We start from the raw sequence: 25674 nt of genomic DNA, 5'->3' as shown, positions 1-25674 counted from the left end.
AAATTACACAAGCTGCTCTAATTTATTGAACGCTTTCGCGCGAACATTTTCCTCCATCCTGAGTCCCCGGTGAAGCTATGGAAGACGGAATGATTGGTGCAGAGAATGATCATATTTGAGGGGGAAGGAAGAAAATGAGACGATTGATTCATATCGACGACAATTTTTATTTGTTCGCGTTGTAACAGGGAAAGAGATGATTAACGTTTGTGTAAAAATAAAACGTAAAACTTGTTTCACAATATACGTCCACGGGGTGACTTAGTTAAGTTGTAACGGCAAACATCAACTGAGTGTAAAAGGTTCGAGACGCATGCACAACAATTCAATGTACAAGATACACATCGTGACTGTGTCATCCAATGATCTAATTCAGCACAGCTCGTATAATTTCGAAAAAACATTTTCACAAATCTTGTTCCCTCCATTGAGATGGAAAATATTTCCGCGGATTTTTATCGTACTACTATCTACAGAGATAACTTTTTACAGGCCATATACATTCTTCTCCTCACTTCAATCGAAACAAACGTTGTTCTTTTTTTTACAGATATCAATCACGAAAAGTAACAATATCACGAATAATTAGGGTACACATACTTCACCGGTATTATCGTTTTTTTCGTTTCGTTTTAAATTAAACATATTCTACGACGCTAGGTCGTATCGTGAGTTCTATCAGTCCTGAAGATTCGATGTAACGCTTTAAATAATCAGATTATATTTAATGGTTACAATGAAAAGAAAAGTTGAGCTCCTTTCAGATGCCTGAATCATACAGTTTGCCTGTAACAGTAACTGCTTTGTCGGATGACAAAAGAGATCATCCGCAGACCTTACGTATAATTCTGAAGGCACCTAATGATCATCAAAGCTTTGAATATGTTCCTAGAATCGCTTGACCGCGTGTGTGCGTCATGGGATTGCTTGATATTTACGCTAACTCGCTTGACTAAAATGACATATCCATGAACGTCATCTACGATCGACCCGATTACCACGACTCGAAGTGTTAAGTACTTATGCTAGATTTTTGAATATTTACAGGCCCTATTCTATCCTATCACAGGATAATGAGTCGCGGCACGTCCGAGTCGGCTAACAATATTCGCCGAGAAGTCGAATCTCCGGCGGTGTATCTCGCAGTGCAGTTATGGTGGCGCTGAATGGGGAGGTTGGGGTCAGCAATTTGAAGGTCCGCAGTGTTTCTCGTTCGCGAAGTACGACACAGACACCACATCCCCACCGACATTTATTAAACACTGTCCCTGAAAATGATAGAAGGGAAGTGAATACACATTTGTTACGTTTCAACATGATGTTCGACTAAACATTTAATTATTATCTATCTTACTTGATTTTTATGGGGACTGTGAAGAAGCACGCACTTAGTCATAAAAAACGCGACCATTGCGTTACCACCCAAGGCGGTTATGTGTGCACGAACAATGGCTAATACCTCCATTATAAAACTGTGCGTGAACCCGCTCAAACCACCGTTCTATAACAATTGAAAGCTTTTATTCACATACATTTATTCATTGTTTTATTAAATACCGAACCTTGAACGTTAAACGAACCTCTCTGATCGATGTGCTCTCACGAATAAAGAAAAAGTTCAAGTTCCCTAAATACCTCTCTATCCGACCACCCGGTAGGTAAGACAGAGGGGTTATATCTACGCCGTATCTTCCTTTCAAAGGCACCTATAAAATTTTAATTATTTTTGAAACGCTGATAACCGGTGCATGTTTCTTGAAACATGAGTACTTACATGTTTGTGTTTATGGATAGTATGAAGTTTCGTTCGCAATGGTGAACGGGTCCTGGATTTCAATCCTACTGCGTTAATTAGAGTAGAAGAATTTACTGTAACACTACTGGATGCGTTATCCGATGAAATTTCGTTATGGTCCACGTCCAAGTTAAATATCATGTCACTGTCATCTGGAAAGACGAATTGCTTCGATAATTATTTAAACGATCGAACGAATTATAATTATTAAATGACCTACCCGACTTTTTCACTTGATCCTTGCTCACAGAATGAGTCATCAATTTCTTTTTAAGTTTATTCATTTTAACTGGATCACCTAAACCAAGAGCCATGCCAATCACCGTGAACTGTATTTCGTCTGGTTCAGGAAGGGCTAATTTAAACTGCATGTCGCAAAGGGCACATGGGATCATTTTCCTCAATTTAAAATACACAGACTGAAAGAATAAATAACTGACTGTATCATTACTATGTATCAATACTATTTCCAATAAAAGTAGAAAATCTGGAACTGTAAATGTACCTGAAGTAATTTAGCAAAACATTTTGAAGGCATGGACGCAAACTGGCCCGCTGGAATTTTCGTCCTTGAAATTTGTGTGAACATCTGTAGATTCCTAACAATCTCCAATTCGTCAAGGCCAGGAATTGTTTGAGTATTTACAACATGAAAGTCATCGGGAGGTCTGTCGTCCATTAATAACGATATTCTATCCATATCCTCTATATCGTCGACTTCCAAGACACAAGTATCTCTGGTTCCGACACTAAAATCTAAATCAGGGAGTTCTTCGTCAGATTCATCAGTATCCGAGGTTGCCAACCGTCCATTTTCAACATCCTGCGATGAGATGATTATTATTAAAAACATTTAACTAACACTTATTAAGTACTAATGCTTACCGTGACAGGTTTAAGTCGATAAAACTCTCTATTCTTCTTGACTGTCTCGAGTAAAGTTTTTTGGATATCCGCTAATTGTTCCTCTTTGTGCCAAGAATTTCCAGAAGCAATTTGTGGTACCGATGGAGTTGGTAGCGCCGTTAAAAATACTGCACTACCCACAGCCATGCCAATAATCAATCGTTCACCAACGGAGACTTGAAGCTTCAAACCAAATATGGCGTTCATTCCTTTAACCTTTAATTTATTTAAAAGCAAACTATGTAATTCGTATTCTAAGAATGGCAAGCAGTCTGATATCTCCTTAGCATTTAATTCTCCTCTGAGATCTTTTTTGGTTTTGCACACAGTAGCCTGTATAATACATCCTCTTCCAGTGATTATTACGTTCTCCGGAAGTTCTATAGTAGTGAACATCACATCCGGTACTCTGGCACGTTTGCATATTGCACATTTCGATACGCTTACGCGAAAAGGTACGCTCGCGTCGTTGTAAGGTAAATGACAAAGGCTACATTTACTTTGGAACTGAATCTCGTGATCTTTACTTTCTGAGGTGTGCCTAACTTTACCACCCTGATGAACTGAAGCTGTTACTGGTGTATCGGTATCAGTTTTTTCTGCTTTTACAGGTATTGGTTTTTGTTGAGTCTTTTCTCGTTCTACATCGGTAGGATTTATTACTGATCCTGATTGTCCTTTATTAATAAAAACGTTATCGACATCTTGAGTTGAGCTGTGCAGATTAATGATTGCTGCTGTACCATACGCGTTCAATACACAAACGTCATCACTATAAAAAGAAATAACAAATGAGACAATAAAAGAAATAAGGAATAGGAATGAATGTTAATCACACAATCCCTTACCAGATACTAGTTTCTTCCCTGTAACCTATAACCACGTTACATGCCAATGCTCTTGCATGTGATCTAATCTCCATCCTAATTTCTTTCCACCAACTATCACGACTTTCGGGCTCTTCTAAATTACTAATTCTTTCCAGTAGCTTGACTGATCTTGAGCTTACAAGACCACCTGTCTCAATATACACAAATTATTAATAAACTTTATAATGAAAAATACTATAGAATTAACATATTTTAAATTGAATGTCTTACCGATATGAAGGATGAATCCTGGTGGATATTGCTGCATAGTGATAAAAGGGTACTCTAACATTTCGAAGGCATCCTGATTCATGGTCCTTATTACAGCTGTAGGTGTCTTCAAGAATCCAGTCATTGATCTATCGTTTGTTCCAAGAGAATTCCCTATAACACACATCACAGTTTGTTTTCAATTGATCAATACCTTACGTTTGTTTATTTGTGTATCTTACATTTTTGCAAAAGGAATGTCTCATAAAGTGATATCACTACTTATTATGGTAGATACCCTTACCCTAAGTAAGGAATGGGCAAAGAAGTAAATAATGTAAAAAAATGATTACCTATAACCATGTGGAATCATCATGAATAATGATATTTTTGGTTCAGGAATTTCTTCTTTGCCGGATATAACTCACTTTATGAGGCAACCTGTAATTTGAATCTGGGCCCAAAATGAACTACCTGAAGGGCAATGCATTGATAAATATAGTGCAACTGTAGCACCGTCAGCCAAATGAAATAAACATAATTATACTTCTAACATACGATTAATAGAATGCAACTTTTATATAAGACTTAATGAAATGGAATTTATCGTGATTATCCTTTTAAATCATGGAACTCACCTTTAGGTGTAATGCTCAAATCGGAATCACTGGATCTTCGGTGCAATGACATCGCAGGTTGTGCCTTGGTCGCCGGTACTTGACATACTTTTGAGACCATAGAAGGAACAGCCGGAAGTGGACAAGGTGGACTTACAGATGCCTCATCTTGTTGCCTGTGATCGGGAGAAGGACGGGACACACACGAGTTGTCAGTGATATTAGCAGTGTTAGTAATATTAGTAAATTTATTATCGTCTGATACTTCACTCATATTACAAATGCTATGACTCTTATGTGCCGCGTTATCAATGGGTGAATGTAATGTTGATGGATTAGTATCTTTCAGTTTTAATTCCTTCATTTCTATTACGCTATTGCTATACCTAAGCGAATCACTGCTCTGAGTATCTACGGTTAATTCCTTAGCAGCGATTTCATGTGATTTCAAATTGACTACAGACCTTTCGGTAGTCAAACTTTGCTTTGAGCTAAATGATTCAGTTCTGTGTATGTGCGATTTAATGAAACTGTCGCTAATGATGATGCTCTCGAGAGAGGAGTTGTAGGATGAGGAATCAGGCGTGACCGGTGGCGGTATGGATTGATTTGAAGGGAACATGTCTGAAGATTTGTAAATTTGAAGCCGCCTCTTCAAACGTTTGTTGTGCAAACTTTTCCGCAAATTCGTGGGATGTATGTTTCTATATAATCTGTCTCTCTTCTTCCTTTTTAATCTGTAATGGTCATTATTATTGTAACCATCCGGATGTTCCATCATCTTTGTGTCGATCAGTCTAATTAGGTCCAACATCCGACGTTGCCTGTTCTTGTGTTCCGTATCGTGAACGTCGTTACACGAAGACTGTATTAAACTTTCAATGCTAGATGAAGTCTTTGATGCCGATTCATTTACTTTACTGCCTGTATCTTCTATTACGTGAGACTCTATAATTGTAGGAGTCTGAAATTGTTGTAACGATGGAAGCGACTGTGTCGATGCGGAAAACTTCAGTACATTATGCTCTTCCAATCTATCGAAGCGTTCCATATTCTTAAATAAATCTCTACGAGGAACATTATCAGTTTCTTCGATTGAAGATGGGGATCTTCTCTCTTTGTTCCCTTGTCTAAATGTTACTTTATCTTTTCCCTCCGTATCACTTCCGCTTTGCAGCAAAGAGTATGTAGACGCGGAGACTTCGGACTCATCTGCATATGACAGATCATCAGTTGTATTAGTATTCGCAGCAGCATGTTGACGAATATTCATTGTTGGTTCTTGTTCTGTATTAATTGATACAGTTTCACCTTCTTGCATTTCTGAAAAGAAAGGTGGTCGAATTTCTACCGGCGTACTGGTCGCAAGAGGACTGTAAGAGTCTTGTGAATCTGTGCTTTGTTTACGTTGCATATCATTCTTAGTATTTTCAGAAGACATTGTTGCTAAGTGGGCATTTTTAAAAATAACATTTCTGGCCTCTTTTATAGTTTTATTATATTCTTCTATCTTATCAGTTGTTAAATTTGAAGACTTTCCAAGGTCAATGTGTGATTTGGTGGGAGCAAAACGAAATGGTATATGATTTGTAGATATGCATTTGAACAAAACGGATGTATCTTCTTGGTGAAGAGGGCGTGATTCACTATCCATTCTCTGCAATCTTCTCTGTGATGATCTTGACTTTAATGGCGGAAAACTACTAGATCTAGCAAGCATTTTAATAAATTTGTAACTTTCCCCTGGTTCTTCGTCAGTTGACAACTTCGAATCGCGTAAAATATCATAATTGGCACTGTTAATTGAAGATCGATCCGAGAAATCATTAGAGCTAGGTGTGTTCTCTTCAAACGATGAATCAAATTGTTTTTTCTTCTCTGCTTTTGCTATTAACGCATCCACCTTTTCTTTGTAAACCTCTTCATCTCTCTCCCGATTTTCACGCGTAATAACTGTATCTCGATGCTCCGGAGGTTTAACACTTTCTTGCGTATTACTAGATAATGCTACTGGCGACTCACGACCTTCAGTGACATCTTCTAAAGGCATGCTGTGTATGGACTTAATCAAAAGAGCAGCTATATTTTCTTTTTCCTTACTGTTTTTGAACATTTTCTCTTTTCTTGGATATATGCTGACAATCGAAGACCTAGCTGAACTAGTTAAACGTGCATTCCCTTTACTTTCCGTGTCGCTTGAACCAAACAACTTCTTTAAATTCTTCATACGAACATCCAAAATACTTTTGTTACTCTCACCCCTTTCATCCTCCTGAGCTAACATGATTCTTATGGAAGCATCTTGGATCACAGATTCAGCTATACTTGAATAAGAAACTGCTGATTTTTTCATACTACTTATTCTCTGTGGTTTTTCATTGGTTCTTGCATCTTCTGATTCATCGCAGGAGTAGTCAAACGTTTTTACCGTTCGTTTGGGTCCTTTGAACGTCTTCGCGTGATGTGAAAAATTATCCTTTATACGTATATTTGCGATAAAAGGATCAGGGACACATGTAGGAGGAACGGGATATATCGGCAAACTCTCATCGAGTCCTGAATGTTCCTTTTGTGCTTTGTGTTGTGAAAAGAATGCCCTATATGAACACATGCAGGTGGATAAAAAGAAAAGTACCTATTAGTTCTTGTATTTAAATTTTGATAATCAAAAAATATAAAGCACAACTTCTATAAACTAAAATTTTAAAGCTAGTTCAATTTTCCACAAAAGAATATGACAGAAGCATTTTTCATAAGAAATATAGTTTCACTTATAAGACTTTTTCATGCATTTAGTTAGTAGTAAGCAATATACAAGAGATTGTTTTTTTGTACAAAGAAATTTCAATATTTAACTGAATAATCAGCATACCACTCACAACACAGAACACTGTAAAGTAATGTGTGCACTACAAATTTTGTTATATCAAAGGCAGTTTAATAGTTATTGGGGTTTTAGACTATAACTAATTAACAACTTGTTCATGAGAGATTAGATTAAGCATAGGTAGTTGAAAATATCATGAATACTTACTCTTCAATATTGTCAGTTGGCAAGTTTAAAGTGTCCTGCAATTTTACAAGAGTAACTGCAGTACCTATACCTCTAGCAACAATGCCAGATTCACCTTCCAGATCAAAATTTTGTAAATATCTATGCACAAGAAAATAAGTAGTCAATATTGTATTACATAAACTTTTTAATTTATAAAATTTCATTCAGAAATACAAGCCTACCCAATGACAGCATTTCCACCAAGGTCCAAAGCTTTCAGTCCAATTTTCCTCTGAACTTCTCCACTCAGTTTAAAAAATAATGTTTGACGTGCTTCATTTGAGGCTCTAGGTGTTCTTATTTTATCGATCCATTTGTATTCAGGATCATCACTAACAACTAATTCTTCCACAAAGCCATGAATACTTTGAGTATGATATCCATGTGGTATATTTGGTGCTGAAATGGTATTATTTAATATATCTACTGTATAGTATTATATATAAGTATTACCTGTATCTATTAATACTCTATATACTTACAATAAAAAAACTGTACGCCGCAAGAAGATTGTCTAAATTTATTAAAATCAGAGAATAATTCCACTTTCACTATAATATTAACTTCACCACGAATTCCATGCATAGTGTCATACACAGGAATCCATCCTGTCATAACTGAACCTAGAATAAAAAATAATATTATTACTTTTTTAACTTGTAATATAAAATGGTTAGGTCCTTCAATGACATAACATGATGCATTAAATGCTTACCACCCTGTGAACCAGTATTAGTATTCATGGCTGCCTCCAATGTCCAAATATTTTTAACAGTAGGAGGAACTCCAGGCAACAGTAATGGATTTAAATTTATATAAACTTTGCCTATGGCATCATTAGCAGAATAAGTATCATGGTCCATTAATCTAATTTGTAAGGGTTCATCCTGTAGCTCAGAGTCATCAACCTCAAATCTGTACCATTCAGAGTTCCATTGAGGATTCAAAGATTTCCTACACACATCTGTTTTATACGTTGTATTGCCAAATTTTAATTCTACATATGCATCCGTTGTGTCTCCCGAACGATCCATCACAGGCAAGTTACGTCCTGCCAATACTTTTACTTTTATTTTACCTGGCATCTTGGCAGCTATTGTTCTAATGGAAATCTGCAATAAATACATCACAATTACTGCAGTAATCTCAGCAACAAAGGTTATGTTTAGAAATAAAATTCTTGTTAATAAAATGCCATACACTCCGTAAAATGTAATATTAAAATGCGAAGCAAAGAATTAAATGAAATATTTAAGTTACACGGAGATGTACTCACGTTCGTCAAAACGTTGAGAAATATTAATGAGAGTTATCGTACAGAATTCATTTGACGAGCGAATGAGTTGTTATTTGTTCCATCCATGCGTGAAAGTTTTAGATTGGCGAGTATGTATTAAAACGCACTGTATTAATCATTTTAGCGGCAAGTACGATTAAAATTTCGTATAGTGATAAGCTGACATTTGTTTATAGTCACATTGCCAAAGGAAGGCATCGCGTGGTTCCTCAAGGACGATCCTCGTAGGAATTAACGTATTTATTCTTCAGATTTTATAATTTCCACAGAACGGTGATTGAAACCAGCGTTTGCACCGTGAACTTGATAAAATATCATGTAAATTTCTTAACAACTGTGTTGACTGCTAATTTTATCGATTACTTTATTGCTGTCAGTATCCTTCAGCTTACCCTAAAGTTTCACCAATAACGTACGAAATCCAAATATTATATGCATTATAATTGGAATTGGAGTACGTCCAGATTATTGCTCTTTAGGGAATTTCTACGTTTTAGTAGTTCAAATGCGAAGCATCGTGACGATTTTGATATGTTGTCTGTATACTACATACTTCTATTTTAGGTTACAGGAACAAGAAGTGTGTTTCATTTGAAAATGTATAAATCCATTATCGACTGAGTCATTTTTATCGATCGGAACGCGTATGTAGTTCAAGGAAAGATAAATAGGTGGTCATTTGTTGCGGAACACCTCTTTCATTACGGTAAGGTCATTTAATAATTAGTTGGTGATATTAATTTGATAAAATCGAAATTTGTACGTCGCAAAACCAATGTACGCGATCGAAGTTTTTTGAATGTTACAATAGAAAATTGTTGTGATTCTGTACTTGTTTGTCCTGTGATAGCACTTGTTCGCATGCGTTGGGAGCAAACTGGGGTGGGAAATCACAAGCATTTATACGGGAAGCGCAGTGTTTCCTTAGCATTCCGCTTCGCGCAACCGTGTAAGGTGAGAGGATGTTATTGTTCTTTATGTTTATAGTCAACCTTCCTCATTTGTATAATTTTTTACATATATTTTTATTTTTTTTTTTTTAATAAAATTACGATTGTAGGTGTCCTACCATTTTCGTTCACAATTTTTAATTTCACTTCCTCCAGACTCTAATTTTGAAGTATATTCGTGTAATCATTATCTTCACGATTAATATTCAAATTATAAATAATATAAATACAAAACAGATGGCCGAACATGAGATACAGATAAATTTGATTAAATATTATCATCCGAATAACGTTATATTTACAGATTCATTGAAAATTGGAAAGGAAAACCATTACGGCATAACAAATAATTTAAATCTTTCATTAAACGTGTTCCTACCTCTATGACATATATCATATTAGATGCAACTATGAATTTAATAAATAGTTTCAATAAGTTTTAATAAATAATTTTTTACTGTTCGATAGAAATGGAAAGTAAGTACTGTATGTATATAAGAAATATAATGTTAATTTTAAAATGTTTTGAAGTTAAAGTTAGGCGAAACACATGTAAATTATATTCATTTCAATTAGATATAAATATTAAAAACTTTGATCTACTGTCTGGATACGGATGATGGTGGAAGTCATACATAAGCTGCTATAGACGTAATTATCTGCCCATGCGTTGAATATCCCTTATGCAGTATTACAGCTGCAATCCGGTAGCATTTGGCCTACGCCAATCTTGCATTATAGAGGGCCTCTCGAATCTGTCTATGTAGTTGGCGGACAAAAAAGAACACCTAAGAAAAATGTAATGTCGAGCACGAATGAAAGTGAAATTAGTGAGCGGTGGTAGGCAGTTCTCTTCCCGTTTACTTTTCATCTGGGCGTTGTCCCTTTGAGAACGAAAACCACTCTCCGTTTCAATTCGCGAACATGGGTGACAATTCCATGAGGTTAGGTGAGTCGGTTATTAATCAATGCGCACCTGTCAGTTTCTGGCGATGTTTTATATAATTATTCCAACTTTTAATATCGTTCTTTTACACGCTCAGAGAATTATGAAATGCTTAAGGCTCTCTACGATTTCAAGGCCACGTTCGCCAAGACTCTGAGTTTTCAGGAGGGCGATTGTTTTATTCTATATCAGACTAATACCAAGCAAAGAAATTGGTGGCAGGTGGTCAACAGAAATGGACTTATTGGATACATACCTTCGAATTACGTCACCACTATAAAGGTGTGGTTGTAAGGAAATTACAAGATACCTTCATTTTATTCAACAAAATTAAATGGTTTTTTAGGTACCTTCTCAAACGTTAATTGAATTTTTGGAGGATTGCATTGAAAATGTAAAGGCAGAGACCAAAGAACAAACTGGATCCTTGTATGTGGAAAAACAGGATCTCCTTTTGAAGTTAATTGAGAAGAAACGACAGGCAGAGTTTAATAAAAAGACTAAGAAACAAGCCCCAATGCCTCCCGATTTTGGGAACAATACACCTAGCAAGGAAATATGTTCACCTCTTTATAATGCCAAAGAGGGAGATGTTAATACGGCACCTAGTAACACATCTTATATGACAGCACAAACAACATTGCACACTAATGCTAATGATGATAAAGAGGAAGCACCTGTTGTTCCACAATGTCAGCAGAGGAGACAGTCTATACCAAGACAATCCTCTTCTGAGACTCAGAAAATTCAGGCTGAAGTACGAAAGAGTCCTTCTCATGGTAGTAACAGGCAGACTCCAACCAGTTCACCTATGAAGAATAAAGCTTCAGCATGTGATATTAATTCTCATACAGCTTATCAGTTACTTGATCAAGTTCGAAGAAATACTCAATTAAGCTATGAAATGTCCAAGGTAGCAGTTACCGTAGTGGTCACTGGTCTTCAACAATTATTACCGAAAAATGTGAGCCACTATTTTGATGCACTGCTGCATCAGTTGGAGACACCATTCACAGTGTCACAAATGAGTATAGAGGAGACATATGATGCTAATAGATTGAAAGTAATTTTTACAGAGCTTACTTCTTGTAAAGAAGATTCACAACAGAGAAATTGGATGCTATATGAAGATGAATCTGTTATTGTTGACTATATCAAAGAACTTACATCCATATTGGTACATTGAAATACATTACGATAATTAATCATTATATATTTAAGTAAACTGCATATATACATGATTTATTAATTTTACAGACAAATGCGGATGCAAACGTGTCTAGGTATATTTTACAGCAGGATCAATATAACGGCGTTAATGTATTGATACAATATTATCAAATGGAACCCAGATGGACAATTAGACAATTGCTGCTACAGTCATTCGGAGTAATGTGTAGTCTGGACTCTGTGATCTTAACCATAATGTTGAATAGCGTACTACCAATGGAGCTAGCAAGGTATTATTTACTATATCTTATATAATTTCATACAACAACTTGATTAATGACCCAATATGTATCTTTGAAAAGGGATATGAGAAGTAATCCTAGAAATGTGACAAAATTAAATTATTCTTCATTATTACTTACTATGATTTTTTCAATGGGTGAACCCATGCCAGTTACGCATTTGGGTGAGTAAAGTAGGTAATGTGTTATGTCATTGAATTATTTGCCTACAAAGATATTCTCTCTCTTTACTTAAAAGCCTCTGACTATAAATTTTATTGCAGAGCAATTAGGCCCAGACTTCATAGCCTTTATTCTGGACTTAATAGAAAATCCTCCAGACATGGATTTAGAAGATCAGATTTCAGACCTGTTTGTGAATTTGATATTGTCCTACAATTTACAATTCACAAATTCAGAGAACATTGTTCTGAATGCGTTAAAGGAGAAATCATTGGCGAAAATATTTACTGAGAAAAATTTGCTCCTTTTCAATAGAGAAGGTAAAAGAGTTAAAATAATACGCACATTTAATCTGTAGTAGTATTTAACATAATCGAGGTCACAATGAAATGTAATTGATTTCAGAGGATCCAGTGAGAATATTCGACCATGAGCCGCCTCCTCCGCATTCTGTACTGAAATTGTTCATTGATCTTTTCAGTAATGATGTGACAGCAGGTCTCTTTTATACCAATGATGTCAAAGTTTTAATTGATATTATATTACGGCAACTGTATGATATGTTTCCTGGGGATAAGGTACTAAAATATAAAAATCTTTACCCGAATGAGGTATAGAATAAATCTGCCTAAAATATGCCTTCTAAATTAGAAGAAAATTCTTCAAAATTTATAACATATACGTCTATAAAATGTTAGATTTATAATATATCTCATATTTAATACTATTCTTAATTACACAAGAACAAAAAAATGTGACTTTATAATTATCGCTACAGCGTAGGCAGTACTTAGAATTATGTAGACGAGTACTTCGCAACTCCAGCTACGACGAACACAAATATCGCTCCGAGGACCTACTAAAATGTTTTACAAGGTTTGTATTTAATAAAAATGTATTTGATTTTCTAATACCAATGGATACCATTTTACAGGATACTGTGCGAGGAAACTGAAGAGAGCCAAGAAGACCAACAATTGGTACGCGAGATCAGCAATGAATTTCCACATTTGTTCAAAATGTGACATTCACTCGAGTCCTCTGACAAGAAAGACTTGGAAGAGGATGATTTACAAACTTTAGTATAAATGACACTCTGGTATGTATGTAATACATAGGAGTGTAAAACTGAGGATGAATCAACAAGTTACCAATCAGAAATGTTCTTTATTTTTCTAACTTCTATTTTGCATATATTTTGCTCAGCCAGTTGTAATAATTATCGAGTACGCACACGATTCGCAGAACCTTCGAACGCATGGAGATTATATTTTTTTCCAATTTGAATCTTTGTAGTAAACTAGAAAATCTAGATGAAAAAAGACAAATAGACCAGCATTTAGAAAAAAAATTGTTGTATATATATAAGCGAGAAATTTTTTCTCATTCTAAGCATGAGGACCATCAAAGTACGGTAGAATTATTTCAATTCCCCTGACAAGTGAACTGATATTAGTCATGTAATGAGATAAAGTAGACTGCACGGATAAAATTACAGATAAAAATATTATTCTATTATGATATTAACAAATTTGAATCTGTAAAGAATCGCTATCGAGAAAGGAAAAAAAGAACGAAAAAAAAGAAATATTCATTGGAAATATGAAGAATTTAATCTCTAATGAACAATAGTTATGGTCTCTTGTTCCCTGTAAACCATAGTCTAGTCCACGTATGGGCGTGTCCGTATAGTGCTCTAAGTCATTCGTTATTTACTAATTTATGCTCGACATTTTCTTGTGAACGATATTATATATTTAGCGTATCTATAATTCAGGATATTGTAAACGATACGTTCAGCGTGGTGTTTACGACGAAATTTCAAAGTTTATTAGTGCCACTATTATATATAGTTATTAAACTTTCTAGTCTATTGCTAGCGATTCTATTTTTTTAAAAGTATTATACTACGTTACGTTTACGACTATTGACATGTCAATTACAAAGAACTCTCAGATTATTGTGATTATAAATCAAATGTTAATGAAATAAAGGTGAGTCTAGGTGATTCAAGATTTCTTCATTAAACTTAAAGGTAACCCGGATTCGATCTAGGGTCTTAGGCTCGATTACGTCTGGAAGGAACGACGCAGATCATTTTTAATGGTATTTTATTAACAACAATAAATACTGTCCATGAAAAACTTAGCAGGCGTGATGCAAGTGTATGAGACCTGTGATTTCGTTACATTATAATTAATTATAATTTGCGTACGAAACGGTTAATAGGCGGCACTCGTTAAACAGGAGGAAAATTGGCGCGAGACCGTCCAAGTGGCCACCGGAAGCCATTCCTTATTAAAATGTGTCTCGAGATCCGACGAATTTGCCCCTGAAGAACCGGAGACGCGTCATGACGTTAAGAGGAGATCTTTGTACGTTTTTCAGACATTGTTCTCGTGCATTACATATTTTTTTCTTTTCCTTTTTAGAAACCACGCGGATAATTAGTTTTGAAGTAACGCGATCGTCGCACATATATCGTGTTTGAGTTGGATTGTGCTGTACCACCAGTCAGACTCAGTTTATTCTCCAGTCATCATCTCCATGAATTCTGAAACAGACCGTAGCCATATTAGAATTGTTCAGTAGAAACAATATATCAAAATACAGTTGTTGTCCCAGGATAAATGACAATGACTTGCAAACAGTTAATGAAATACTACAAGTAACCGGTCCGAGCATTCAACATAAACAAAAGGAGACAGTTATATCGATAACACGGTGGACGGATCCAACTTGCCTACACTATTCTATCAGTCTGTCTATCTCGCTGGTATTGGCAACGTTACATGCTGAATGAATTATTGTTGATACGTGTAGTAGTTTCCAGAATTGCCAAGTATCATGTATCATACTTAGATCAAGAGACAGATCTCGTGTTGCATAATAAAAAACCACTAGAAAGCCAAATTACCCGTGTGGACACAGGGAACTTGATTTTAAGATTTTGAAAATAGTGATTGTCCAGATCCTGGTTGTTACTTCATGAATTGAATAATGACGATAATGATTCTTATTGTCTTATAATTAACGGATACCGAGTAAACGACTGAAGAGTACAAATAAATTATTTTTCAGTATTTGTATGATAGATTGATACACAAAGACATTTAATCTCGATGCCGCATCACGCAGAATTATGTGAACGAACGTTAACGCTATGGAAGCGTGTTTCTCAGGGACTGTTAGAAAACAAATTTAAGACAATATAAAATCTTATTGATATTCTAAGGCAGCACGCGCGAGGAGCAGGAAACTGAGGAGCAGCGTGCCCATTTCATCGATCACATAAATAAACGGGAATGTATGCTTAAGGAACACGTGCTGGCTTTTCAAAACGATAACGTATGCCGACGTTATTTATTATACGAACTTGCGTACGAGCAGTGCAAAGTGAGATAAGTTGCGATCATACACGAAGCATTTTATCAAAAATCTCCGAGTATCTCGACAAAATTACAGGTCGAAAGAAAAATTTACCATCGAAATCTACGGTGCCGGATCCATCCGAGTCGATTTCCTCGATCATGATATCAAGTTCCTCGTCCGTCAGCTGGTCGTCGAGTTCCCTCAAGATCTCACGCAAACACGTAGTCGGGATGTAGCCGTTTCCTGTGAAGAGATGCATGTATTCTCCGTCGATCGGCGTTCTCAATTAGCTAATCATCGAATATACATGTATTCAATAGTAATCGAATGAAAATTAAACTACATCAGCATCTGCGATTAATGTACGGTGTCTACTTTACTGTTAACGAGTTGACTACTGGATGAATTTCGAATGAGTTGCTCGCGTTGTTCAAGCATCGCGTTACAATATTAATAGCATTGAGAAATTAACAGATATTACCGATGACACTATTGCTTTAACTCGGGCAGTGAAGATATTAGTTGAAGAAATATTGTAAGTAATGTTTACGAACTGCGCTCGATAATAGATTAATGTTTTAACACGATTTGTAGACCAAAGAAGAATTCCAACTGAACGGAACCAATGGCATTAATTCACGTCCGAGACTCTTTGGCTTAATCGTAATTCATAGAGGGGTCGTGGCGAAACGCGGCTGATTTTTGGCCAGCGGCCCGCCAGGCTGTTCGAATTCGGTCAGCTTTGATTCCCATGCGGAACGGGACGTCAACGGCGTTTTTACTACGTGTTCCGAGAACAGTAGGCTATTTTTGTATACCCGGTATATATCATTCTCCATTCTTCTTTCGCGCTGTTCTTTTCGCCAGCCTGTTCTCCAGTCGTGCTCGACGACGGTCGCGGAATATTCGCGGCGATAAGTCGGAATTTCAAAATTTTGGAATTCCCGGTAGAATTTCGTTGGACAGTTGCAAGAGTGCCTACCTTCTTTGTCGTAGAGCCTGAAAGCTTCCCGAAGTTCCTTCTCAAGGGCCTCAGCGTCCTCTTCAACTATGAACTTCGCAGCCAGCGTGACGAATTCCTCGAATTCGAGGCGTCCGGATTCTGGAAATCAGAAACAAATAATGCCGTCGAATTTGAATCTGATTTTTGATGATTCTACAATAAGCCCTGTATTTTCCCACAGCTTAATGTATTTGATAGAGCGTGATAATGCTAGTATTCACCGTAAAAAGTTTCTTTCGGATTGTCGAGGAATAATGTGTTATGAGATTATTATAAAAAATTTCTATGTTTTATTTATCGCTCGTTCATTCATTGGTATTCAATTGATTGTGTTAGCTATTGGTTTCATTATTTGTAAACCATGAGATACGAAGCATTATTGCAAGTGTCACAGCGACGTCCGACTAATGGCCGACTTATACTACTTACTGTCAGCGTCGACTTCCTCGATCAGCTCATCGAGGATCTTCTTGTTGAAGGGTTGCCCCATCAGTCTGAGGATGTCAGCCACCATGTCGGTGGGTATGCTTCCGCTCTTTTCTCTGTCGAAGCTGTCGAACGCTTTGCGGAGAACTAGGGCAAATCGACGTAATCTCCAATTAAAAAGTGTACAGTGCTACCCCGATTAACCGATGTAGTCAGAAGCACATTCGAGGAACAAAGTCTTTAGGTTGGAAATGATTTATAATTATAATTTCTATCGTTACAATTATTTACAGTTGTAATTGTCTATCGTTAACGTTTCATTTAGAGTGGAATTATTCAAAATCGATGCAGCTTTGTATCATGAAAACTGTTCTCATATTAATTTTTCATTTCTAGATGGACAGACTTCGTTCGCGAATCAGGGGGAATCGCGAAATCCGGTTCTATACGTTGCACGGTGCAACTGGATTCTTCGGAAGATGAAATCTCCGGACGGCCAAGATGATTTAAGTGATCTAGACCGCGACCTGGTTAATCGGGGTCCTGCCATATGTAGATTTATTATTAGAAATCGCTCGAAGACGCCGTGACGAGGATTAAATATCGCGCGGAAGGATTTCAAGCTTCACTTTCGTCGGTGCGTCGGGTTAAGAGCACTCAGCGATACGGTTCAGATTTAGAATCCGATGTTAATGCCCTTCCGTACCCCCGCAATTCTGGCTCGAAGCTTATTTGGCTTGGTGCACCATCGTTCATACTAGTTAGAACGTTTATTTATCGATGTCGACTGGTGGCGATCCGTGCGATGAAATTTTACGGTAATTTACAGGCAAACACATCCGTTATGCCACGGAGAAACATTGAGAAATCCGCTGCACGACAGGCCGTACGCTATGGTACACTCCTCCGTGCAACAAACGTAATTGAGCAGAGCGTTCCAGAAAATATTCCGTCGTCTTCGATCGCCGCAATAAAAATAAAATTGCTTAACACGTTCACTGCCACGAGAATTTCGAACGTTCCGTGTAACAATACGTGTTCTTTCATAACAAAGGCAAATGGTATTAGAAATAATTGTTATTGACTTGGTATCACAATACACGTGTTATACTATCAGCTGTTTCTGATACTGAGCATTTTTATTCGACATCAGTTTCCTTATTGTAATTGTATTTAAGCAACTTTGACGGTCACCGGTGACCATCGCGGCAGTCAACGTGTTAAAATGCAGAACCATGGTACACCATACAATGTTTTCTAACGATTGAAGTTATATTTCGTTGAAAATATAATATTTCTTCAGACGTCCAATCTATAAGTTATTATAATTTCAGTTCCGATACTTTCAACTCGTCAATTATTTTCAAATCGTTATCCGTATAATTATTTTACAATTCATGCTTCATGTAACACGGTTACATAGTTGGGAATTATTTTCCAATATGGTGGGTGGTCATTGTCGTCAAGTAATAATTGAGACGCGCCGAACGAAAGCCATCAATTCTTTGGGATCCGCGGGTTTCTATTTTTCGATCCTCGGATCGCTTCCCTCTGGAGAAACCTTCCTCTATTTTTACCGATCCGATTCCCGCGATCGAATCGTCACGCGATATGCGCTAACTCGGTTCCGTAGCTATACATAGGCACCCGCTGGCTGCCCTCAATCGAATCGAAGCACAAATAAACTCTGGGAACGCGGCTTGTAGACGCGGAGATAACTTATCCGGCACGCTCGTTCCTCGCTCTATTTTCATTTTTTTTTCTCAAGCCACCGGGCTTTCCTCTTCGCGTCTCAACGATCCCGAGGGAAAAATCTCGGAATGCAGTTGCTCGAAATCACGAGTACTTCCATTCACGTTCTTCCACGGCGTATTTAAACTTTTCATAACGTTACGCCCACGGAACCCGTCAATTTCGCGCGTATGGAGTTTCGTAAACATTATTTGGCGAATGTATATCGATTTTGATCGACGCGATTAGATTATCAGTTTCAAAAATCTAAACGGAGGAATATCAATCTCAAAGAAACTAATTAATGTACTTTTCAGACCAAGGGAACAGCGCAGAAAACCATAACGAAATCCTCAGACATTGTAAACCTTCATCGGGAAGCGTAAATCACTATCGTGAGTCAACGAGTAAACGTAGACCATCGAAATTCATTTAAATCCTATGCAACGCGAAGAATTGCTAACAATTGATGTCTTTTTCAGATTGTATCGCTGGAACGATGAGAAATTAGAGTAACTAATCCTCTGACGTAGTAAACTTCGACTAGGAAGCATGAATTTCTACGGTGAGTCGATAACGAACACCTAATCGGGTGGTTAAGCGAGAGAATTTTCATTAACGGCTGGCAATATTTTGTCTGTTCGCAGAAAGGGGAGGTGAACTATGAATTCTGTTAGCATATGATCCTTCACAGGAGATAATGTATAAATTTATAAAGAAATCCTTCGATCTACGATAAAATTCTAAACGAATATTAACGCGCAAGCCGTCGTTTAAACGTTAAACCCGGAATATTTTCCGTTGTTTTCATAAATGTCGAGTTGAATCGCGGGGACCCGGCCAAATTATGTTCCCCGTTTGCGTAAACAGTCGTCCGGACGGGTTTTGAAATCGACGACAGACTTTCTTTGTTCCGGAATTGTGGCCTGACGCCCGAACGGAGCAACCTTATTTTTTGATCCACGGCTTTCGGCCCGCACGGCTCGACGGCAACACGACGAAAGGACTAAAGATAGTTGAGCACGGTTGCAGCTCCGAGATCTTCCGGAACGATCGGACCAGGCTTTACGCTGACGAAAGGGTCAGGAAGCCGAAAGGGAGACGTCGCCGACGGACGCGGGATAGACGGAGAGAAAGAAAAAGAGAGATAGAGGGAGAGCGAAGGGGGCTAAATTTAGTTTGCGTCCAGTAAACACGATACCGTTTCGCTTTCGACGAATGTCGGGAGGATTGAAATACCGGAAAGCCAAGAATGGCGCGACATGTTCGACGAACGTTCAATCTACAATACGTCTACATCTCGTATCTTTTTAATAAACAGCAGTTTATCGTTTGAAACGGTTGAAGCGTGATTTTAAACTACTGCGGATCCAACGTCTGAATTCTATTTTCAAAGTTTCACGATAACGTCGATTTTTCGTCGAGTCCTTTGAAATCAATATTTCTCTTGCTCAGATTTTCATATATTTGGATAAACATCGATGGTATATACGTTCTGATGTGTAGACTATTTTGTGATCCGTAGAACCGTTGAACTTTTCAATTAACTGTTAACGCGAACCCCGTTACGATGTCTAAATATAGCCGGGTTTGGTAAACACGATACGACTCTCCCTCCTTCGACATTCGATCCCGATGAGGAAGGTCTTTTTTTAATCTTCCGCCGCGGATCGATTCGAATGACAACGGGAATTCACGGCGATAACGAATGGATTGGCTGTTACATACCCGCAATTTGTTCGGGGGGAAGTTCGTCGGCCTGTGAACACAAAAATAATGAAGTTGAAGACGTCTTCCTCGCACTCGTCGCACTGACTGGAGATACTTGTTGCAAATATTAATTTATTAATCGCTCCCACGTGAACGGGGACGTCAAAGAATTATTGAAGAAGAAAAAGAAAATTTTGTTATTCTGATTGCACAGAGTCTGCGAGCTGTTACCAAGTAAAATGTCATCGTATCGAATTAATTCGAAGGAACCCCGAAGTGGTCGTGCAATGTTAACACCGATCCGATAGAACTCGTGCATATTACGTTAACACTAATCAACCGGACTTGCAAGTTTTATTTAATGGAAAGAGAACACCAAGAATCGTCGACGACAAATAAAAGGAGCTGACCGAACGATGCTTGCTACTTAACGCAGTAGAAATAACCGTAAGTGGTCAGACACAAAGTCGTGGCCTTTCTTCCATTATCTTAAAGAAGGCTTACCCGGAGGTATCGAATAAAGATCAATATTCCAATTGGACTGATTATCAGATTACATCAAAGAAGTTAACGTTTCCATTGTTTTCTTTTAGTCGGAACGATTACACTCGGCAGGAAGAAAGGCGTGCCGACAGGAAATTCGCCATGTAAGAAACAATCACGTTTCCAGGACCTCGGCCTCTGGGACAACAATAATCTCGATTAATTTCGATCACCGTGCACCGTAGAAAAAAAAAAGTGAAACAAAAAGGTCACAGGCCAGAGAATAGTATGAAAAAAAAAGTAAAATAAAAGAGTGAGAGACAGATAGTACAGTGGATGCAAGCATTCCGTGACAGGCTGAGGGGTAAGCGATCGCTTCCAACGTCAGGCTAACGATTTCTTCGATTAAGTATCACCGACGGAGTACCAATAGAAAAATAAAAGGAAAAAGCACACGAGTTTCGAAATTGAATAGAGGAAAGATAAAAAAAGAAACAGACTCGACAATTCGAAGGAATGATAATGTACCCTGTTTCCCGATCATCGTGGAACGTTCGAATTGTTCACTGTTCCGGCTTGACGCTAGAAGCAATCGGTTCACCGAGCCTGTTCTGTACACTAGGAGAAAGAACAAACGACAGCCAGAGTGATAGACAGAGGAACGAGAAAGAGAGCGAGAGGCGAGGCGCGTATCATTAATGAAGAGACATTGTAATGTTCAAGTGAGAAAAAAAAATACGATAAATAAATAAACATTAGGAAAACGTGTATGTTTACCAGGGCGACGACTTACGATATCATCAATAGAACATACCATGGTGGCGCGGTCTTTTTTTTGTCTTACTTAAAACGGTTTACTTTAAAACACTTGGTATACTACTTTGTGTATCTAAAATGGGGGGCGGCGGCGAGCGGCGAGATTCGCGCGTCGGTCACGTATATTACTCGGAAACAAAAAGCGTGCGGTGGTTTGTATATGGTGGAGGTGTTGCTGACTGTCGAGCACTGTCACGAGGAACGGCCACCGTCGCGGTAATATTCGAATTGGAGGATATAGCGGTTGCGTGGCAGACCCGGACCGCACCCCGCTACCTCCAGCTTTACCAATCTTTAACTCTCCTCTCTTCTCTTCTCTGCTCTGCACGTCTCATCTCTTCTCCTCCCGTCTTCCCTTTTCTCATTCTCCTCTCTTCTCTTTTCTTCGCTTCTCTTCTCTTCTATTCGCCTCGGCTCGCTACTCGTAGCGGGCCTTAAAACTTTTGGAAAGGCGCTTGCGCTATTTCTGGGATGCAGACCGTGCCGCGAGGCTCGAAATCAGGGCCGTCTCTTCAGCTTCGCCTCCAGACCATTTCCTTGTGTTCTGTCTTTCACTAGAAACACATTCTTCTGGCACGGTGGCCATTGTTCATCGGTTAGAACGCCACCGTCCGTTGCGATGATAATAATAAGTCGCCTTTATTGCATTTACAAAAGTTGGACGCGACCGGAGTGAAAGAAGAAAAGGATGGGACGAGAGGGCAGACGTGAATTTTAGATACGGAAATTGCGGCAATAAACTACACTGGGGGGAGAATAACAGTAAATTGTAGATCTTTTTCCTTGAAATTTATTTGTTCCTTTGAACTGATATTAATAGTTTTTTTTCTTTTTGTTTTGTAATGCATGGTATGTAAGGTAGGAGGCACAGCGTATTCGGATACTGCTTCGGGACGGACTCGTGGAAGATGAAACACCATGAGAAATGGACCTTTTGAAGCTATGTGCAATGCCCCACGGACGCAATTGTACGTGAAAGAGTTAAGACTGGGGATGGAGACAGAAGGATTTTCTACATATTTTTAGATAGACTTGATGAACAGCATCTAGGTGAACTATAAAGCAATCTCTAATTAACTGTTTCTTCAAAGCTCGTTCGAACGATGGACGTATTTAACGTCCACTTTTTCTACGTCATTTCTTATTTTTATTAACGCTTTTAATGCAATTAACTTAATACATTTATCGTAGAATTAAAAAATATTAGTTACACCAATGGTATTAAGCTTGCTGCATTCTCACAATACATCTCCTTGGTGGGATCCAAAGTAAGAATTTTAATGGCTTCCAAGAAATCTCCATTACCAAGTTGTGTACAGGCTGTAAAGAAGAGAAGCTGGAGATATTTTTGTTAAACCAGTGGGCAACGGGCGTTTGGAGAAGACAGTGCAACTCTTTAAAGTTACAGAGTCCCTCCTTCATTCACAGGCTGCTTTTGGTAACTGGAGAACGCTAGGAAAGAGACAGAATATTGCAAAAATTATAAAAGCAAGAGAATAAGAATTTTTTTCGAAATTCTTAAATTCAAATATGAATAAAAGGAAAAGTTGTGAACGGGATCGTGTAAAAAGCAAATACTTCTCGGCGGAAATATTTCCTCTTAATTTTAAAAGTTCGCTAAAGTGTTTTGTTGACTCGAAAATTCGTTGAATCGTTCATTGAATTAGCGTCTATCGCGTGCGTTCCTTTGAGAATGATATTCACTGTAACGGTTACGAAAATAGAGAATGAAAATTGTACAATACGCGTAAGCGACAGTAAATCCTGCATACACTAATAAGAATCGGTGTAAGAACTGATTGCTCGAAGCTGGGCCGAGATCCTTGGCGGTGACAAACAAAAGAAGCAATTTATGCCTATGTGCTGACTAGTCGGTGCCAGTAACATAGGCGTGCAGCAAATCTAGAACAGAATAAGTAGGTCTATATCGGATTCAGTAGGAAAAGTGTAAAATAGGTCTTCTCTTTGGTAATTGAAGCATTAACTGTAAATTTTTAAAAACTCATTTCTCTAAGGGACAATGTTTATTCTATCTAAGACTTCAGTTTATATTTAAAACATCTCTATTATTTTCAATGTTTAGTTGATTGCTTAGATAAATCTTCGGTAAGTCCGTTCAAATTCAGACTTCTGTCCCATTTGCCGGGTATAAGATGTTCAGTTATATTCAACAGTTTATAAAATCACTTCTAAAATCTCCAGTTGATGACAAGGGTTGGACAGCCTGTGAAACTGTATGATATTACTCAACCCAATTTCAACACTGCTGTGTGACGTTTCTTTCACCAGCAGTCAAAACAAATAAAGAGAATAATGAAGGACTTAGCTCTGTGTTAAAGAGTTCCACAGTCCATCCTTTCCCATGTTCCCATCAGAGATTTCATCAACATAGACAAATTACTCATAGATGATGTAGACTGACAAAGAAATGTGGGTGGTTGGGTGGATAGTTGCCAATAGTATCTTTTCCGGTTTGGACAGTTGTTTAGAAAAATAATATGTAAACATCAGTTTATCGATCTTCTTTTTATTTTTTATTTTTCCTATTAAATTTAAGAACTCTACAAACAATATTATAATTCTATTACTTTTTACTATAACTACTACCTACACTAATAAATTTTAGCTTCTTATTGAACTGTAATTCACAATAATGGAGTACATCCTATTTACCATATCTTCGAACATTACTTAAAAGCAGGTCAGGAATATATAATTATAGGATGGAACATTCCTAAGTAATAAAGTGAGTCGGTAATGCAAGAATTACCAGAGCTGGTGTGTCTGGAGAATGCGGATTAAAACTTTTTGGAGAAGTTCCAAAATGCACGTGTCTAAGTGCCATACTGTACGTCAATCGTTGTAAACTATTATTTGTCGGTTATACAAAAATCCAGCAGGCATTTTAATTCCGTGGCGGTTCAAAAATTTCAGTGGTCTCCAATTTTGGATACTTCCTGCGTAATAATCGAAGAAATTTGTCAAGATTACGTTAATATCACGCGGCGAGATAAATCAAACCAGGAAGCTGATACATCTCTGCCAAATGCACACTTTACGATTGTGCCAATGCAAATTCCTTATAATATAAAAACTCATGACATGGTCTTCCTTAATGCAACTGTCCTCTCCCATTCATTGCAGTTAATCATAAAATTTAACATACATTAACATTAAACGCATCTAAAATACAGGAATAAATATTAAGAAATATTTAGAAAGAATTAACACTGAACATAATTGCAGTACAAATGCGATGATAATTATTTTTACCTCTTACTGAATTTCCTTATATGATAAGTGCACCCTCAATGTTTATGACTATATAGAGGTTTACTAGTTGTACTGACACTTTACAAACATTTACGAAACAGACTATAACGTCTCAACATCGTATAAGTAAATGTTTGTATTTTCACTACTGCACAGGAATAGAATATACGATTTGGCGAGGGATTTTCCTTCGGCGGGCTATATGCTGGCAAGTTTCCAATTCAAACAAACAAATAAAGCATTAGAATGACCCGCGTTAGACTGTTTATAATGGATTACAATCTGTGATCCGCTATAACTCGTTATCCGCAATGGAATCGGGTCTAATTGATTCGCATTAAAGTCTGCCGCTGTTCGCCAAAACGTAACGTAGTACGCATCAACAATGTAATAATGTGGATTGCCAGAAACAAATTTTTTCATTGCAAATATATTTGTTAATAATCGCCATTTGTTAATTTTCAGATGGAGCTCCATGGGCATGGTGAGAGAAATGGTAAGTCTAATACAATTAATCATTCATTGTGCATTTAAACATAAAATACACACAATCGTAACTTAACATAAATCTCCGTCTAGTT

The 25674-nt window shown here is 37.5% G+C and overlaps 3 protein-coding genes and 1 long non-coding RNA gene across 15 annotated transcripts; 2 read left to right on the top strand and 2 right to left on the bottom strand.

The window, feature by feature from the left end:
• Window positions 1–147: 147 nt before the first annotated feature.
• LOC116435138 (C2 domain-containing protein 5) lies at window positions 148–9372 on the bottom strand. 7 transcript variants are annotated; one of them, XM_031994381.2, is made up of 16 exons: window positions 9142–9292; window positions 8857–9051; window positions 8168–8564; window positions 7935–8075; window positions 7635–7851; window positions 7432–7551; window positions 4419–6994; window positions 3802–3954; window positions 3550–3718; window positions 2681–3473; window positions 2301–2618; window positions 2016–2214; window positions 1775–1947; window positions 1581–1706; window positions 1355–1501; window positions 148–1268 (listed from the first exon to the last, which is right to left on the bottom strand). In XM_031994381.2, the coding sequence occupies exons 2-16, from the start codon at window positions 8866–8868 to the stop codon at window positions 1182–1184; spliced, it is 5628 nt and encodes a 1875-aa protein (XP_031850241.2). In that variant the 5' UTR covers window positions 8869–9051; window positions 9142–9292; the 3' UTR covers window positions 148–1181. The 7 variants fall into 7 exon arrangements, with proteins under 7 accessions (XP_031850241.2, XP_031850239.2, XP_031850245.2 ...); XM_031994379.2 differs by having other exon boundaries at window positions 8930–9051; XM_031994385.2 differs by lacking the exons at window positions 8857–9051; window positions 9142–9292 and adding an exon at window positions 9303–9372.
• On the top strand, window positions 9313–13534 carry LOC116435142 (NCK-interacting protein with SH3 domain). 4 transcript variants are annotated; one of them, XM_031994397.2, is made up of 12 exons: window positions 9313–9455; window positions 9600–9703; window positions 10004–10176; window positions 10276–10648; window positions 10743–10927; window positions 10992–11822; window positions 11903–12105; window positions 12178–12281; window positions 12381–12599; window positions 12685–12857; window positions 13058–13155; window positions 13214–13534. In XM_031994397.2, exons 4-12 carry the CDS (start codon window positions 10624–10626, stop codon window positions 13302–13304), a joined length of 1929 nt encoding a protein of 642 aa, XP_031850257.1. In that variant the 5' UTR covers window positions 9313–9455; window positions 9600–9703; window positions 10004–10176; window positions 10276–10623; the 3' UTR covers window positions 13305–13534. The 4 variants fall into 4 exon arrangements, with proteins under 4 accessions (XP_031850257.1, XP_031850258.1, XP_031850255.1 ...); XM_031994398.2 differs by lacking the exon at window positions 10004–10176 and having other exon boundaries at window positions 10276–10643; XM_031994395.2 differs by lacking the exon at window positions 10004–10176.
• Window positions 13535–14373: 839 nt separating this feature from the next.
• Window positions 14374–21968, bottom strand: TpnCI (troponin C type I). Of its 2 annotated transcripts, none has more exons than XM_031994409.2 (6): window positions 21819–21968; window positions 20540–20570; window positions 17084–17227; window positions 16634–16753; window positions 15763–15894; window positions 14374–14833 (listed from the first exon to the last, which is right to left on the bottom strand). In XM_031994409.2, exons 1-6 carry the CDS (start codon window positions 21819–21821, stop codon window positions 14805–14807), a joined length of 459 nt encoding a protein of 152 aa, XP_031850269.1. In that variant the 5' UTR covers window positions 21822–21968; the 3' UTR covers window positions 14374–14804. The 2 variants fall into 2 exon arrangements, with proteins under 2 accessions (XP_031850269.1, XP_031850268.1); XM_031994408.2 differs by having other exon boundaries at window positions 21798–21942.
• Window positions 19120–25589, top strand: LOC116435149 (uncharacterized). Of its 2 annotated transcripts, none has more exons than XR_012998333.1 (6): window positions 19120–19206; window positions 19294–19376; window positions 19459–20968; window positions 21115–22589; window positions 22679–22870; window positions 25559–25589. It is a non-coding gene; the product is annotated as an uncharacterized LOC116435149 (long non-coding RNA). The 2 variants fall into 2 exon arrangements; XR_012998332.1 differs by having other exon boundaries at window positions 19459–21031.
• Window positions 25590–25674: the final 85 nt, after the last annotated feature.

The sequence above is a fragment of the Nomia melanderi genome, chromosome 4 (assembly GCF_051020985.1).
Source record: "Nomia melanderi isolate GNS246 chromosome 4, iyNomMela1, whole genome shotgun sequence".
Taxonomy (NCBI): domain Eukaryota; kingdom Metazoa; phylum Arthropoda; class Insecta; order Hymenoptera; family Halictidae; genus Nomia; species Nomia melanderi.
This window is presented reverse-complemented; position numbering and strand designations above follow the sequence as displayed.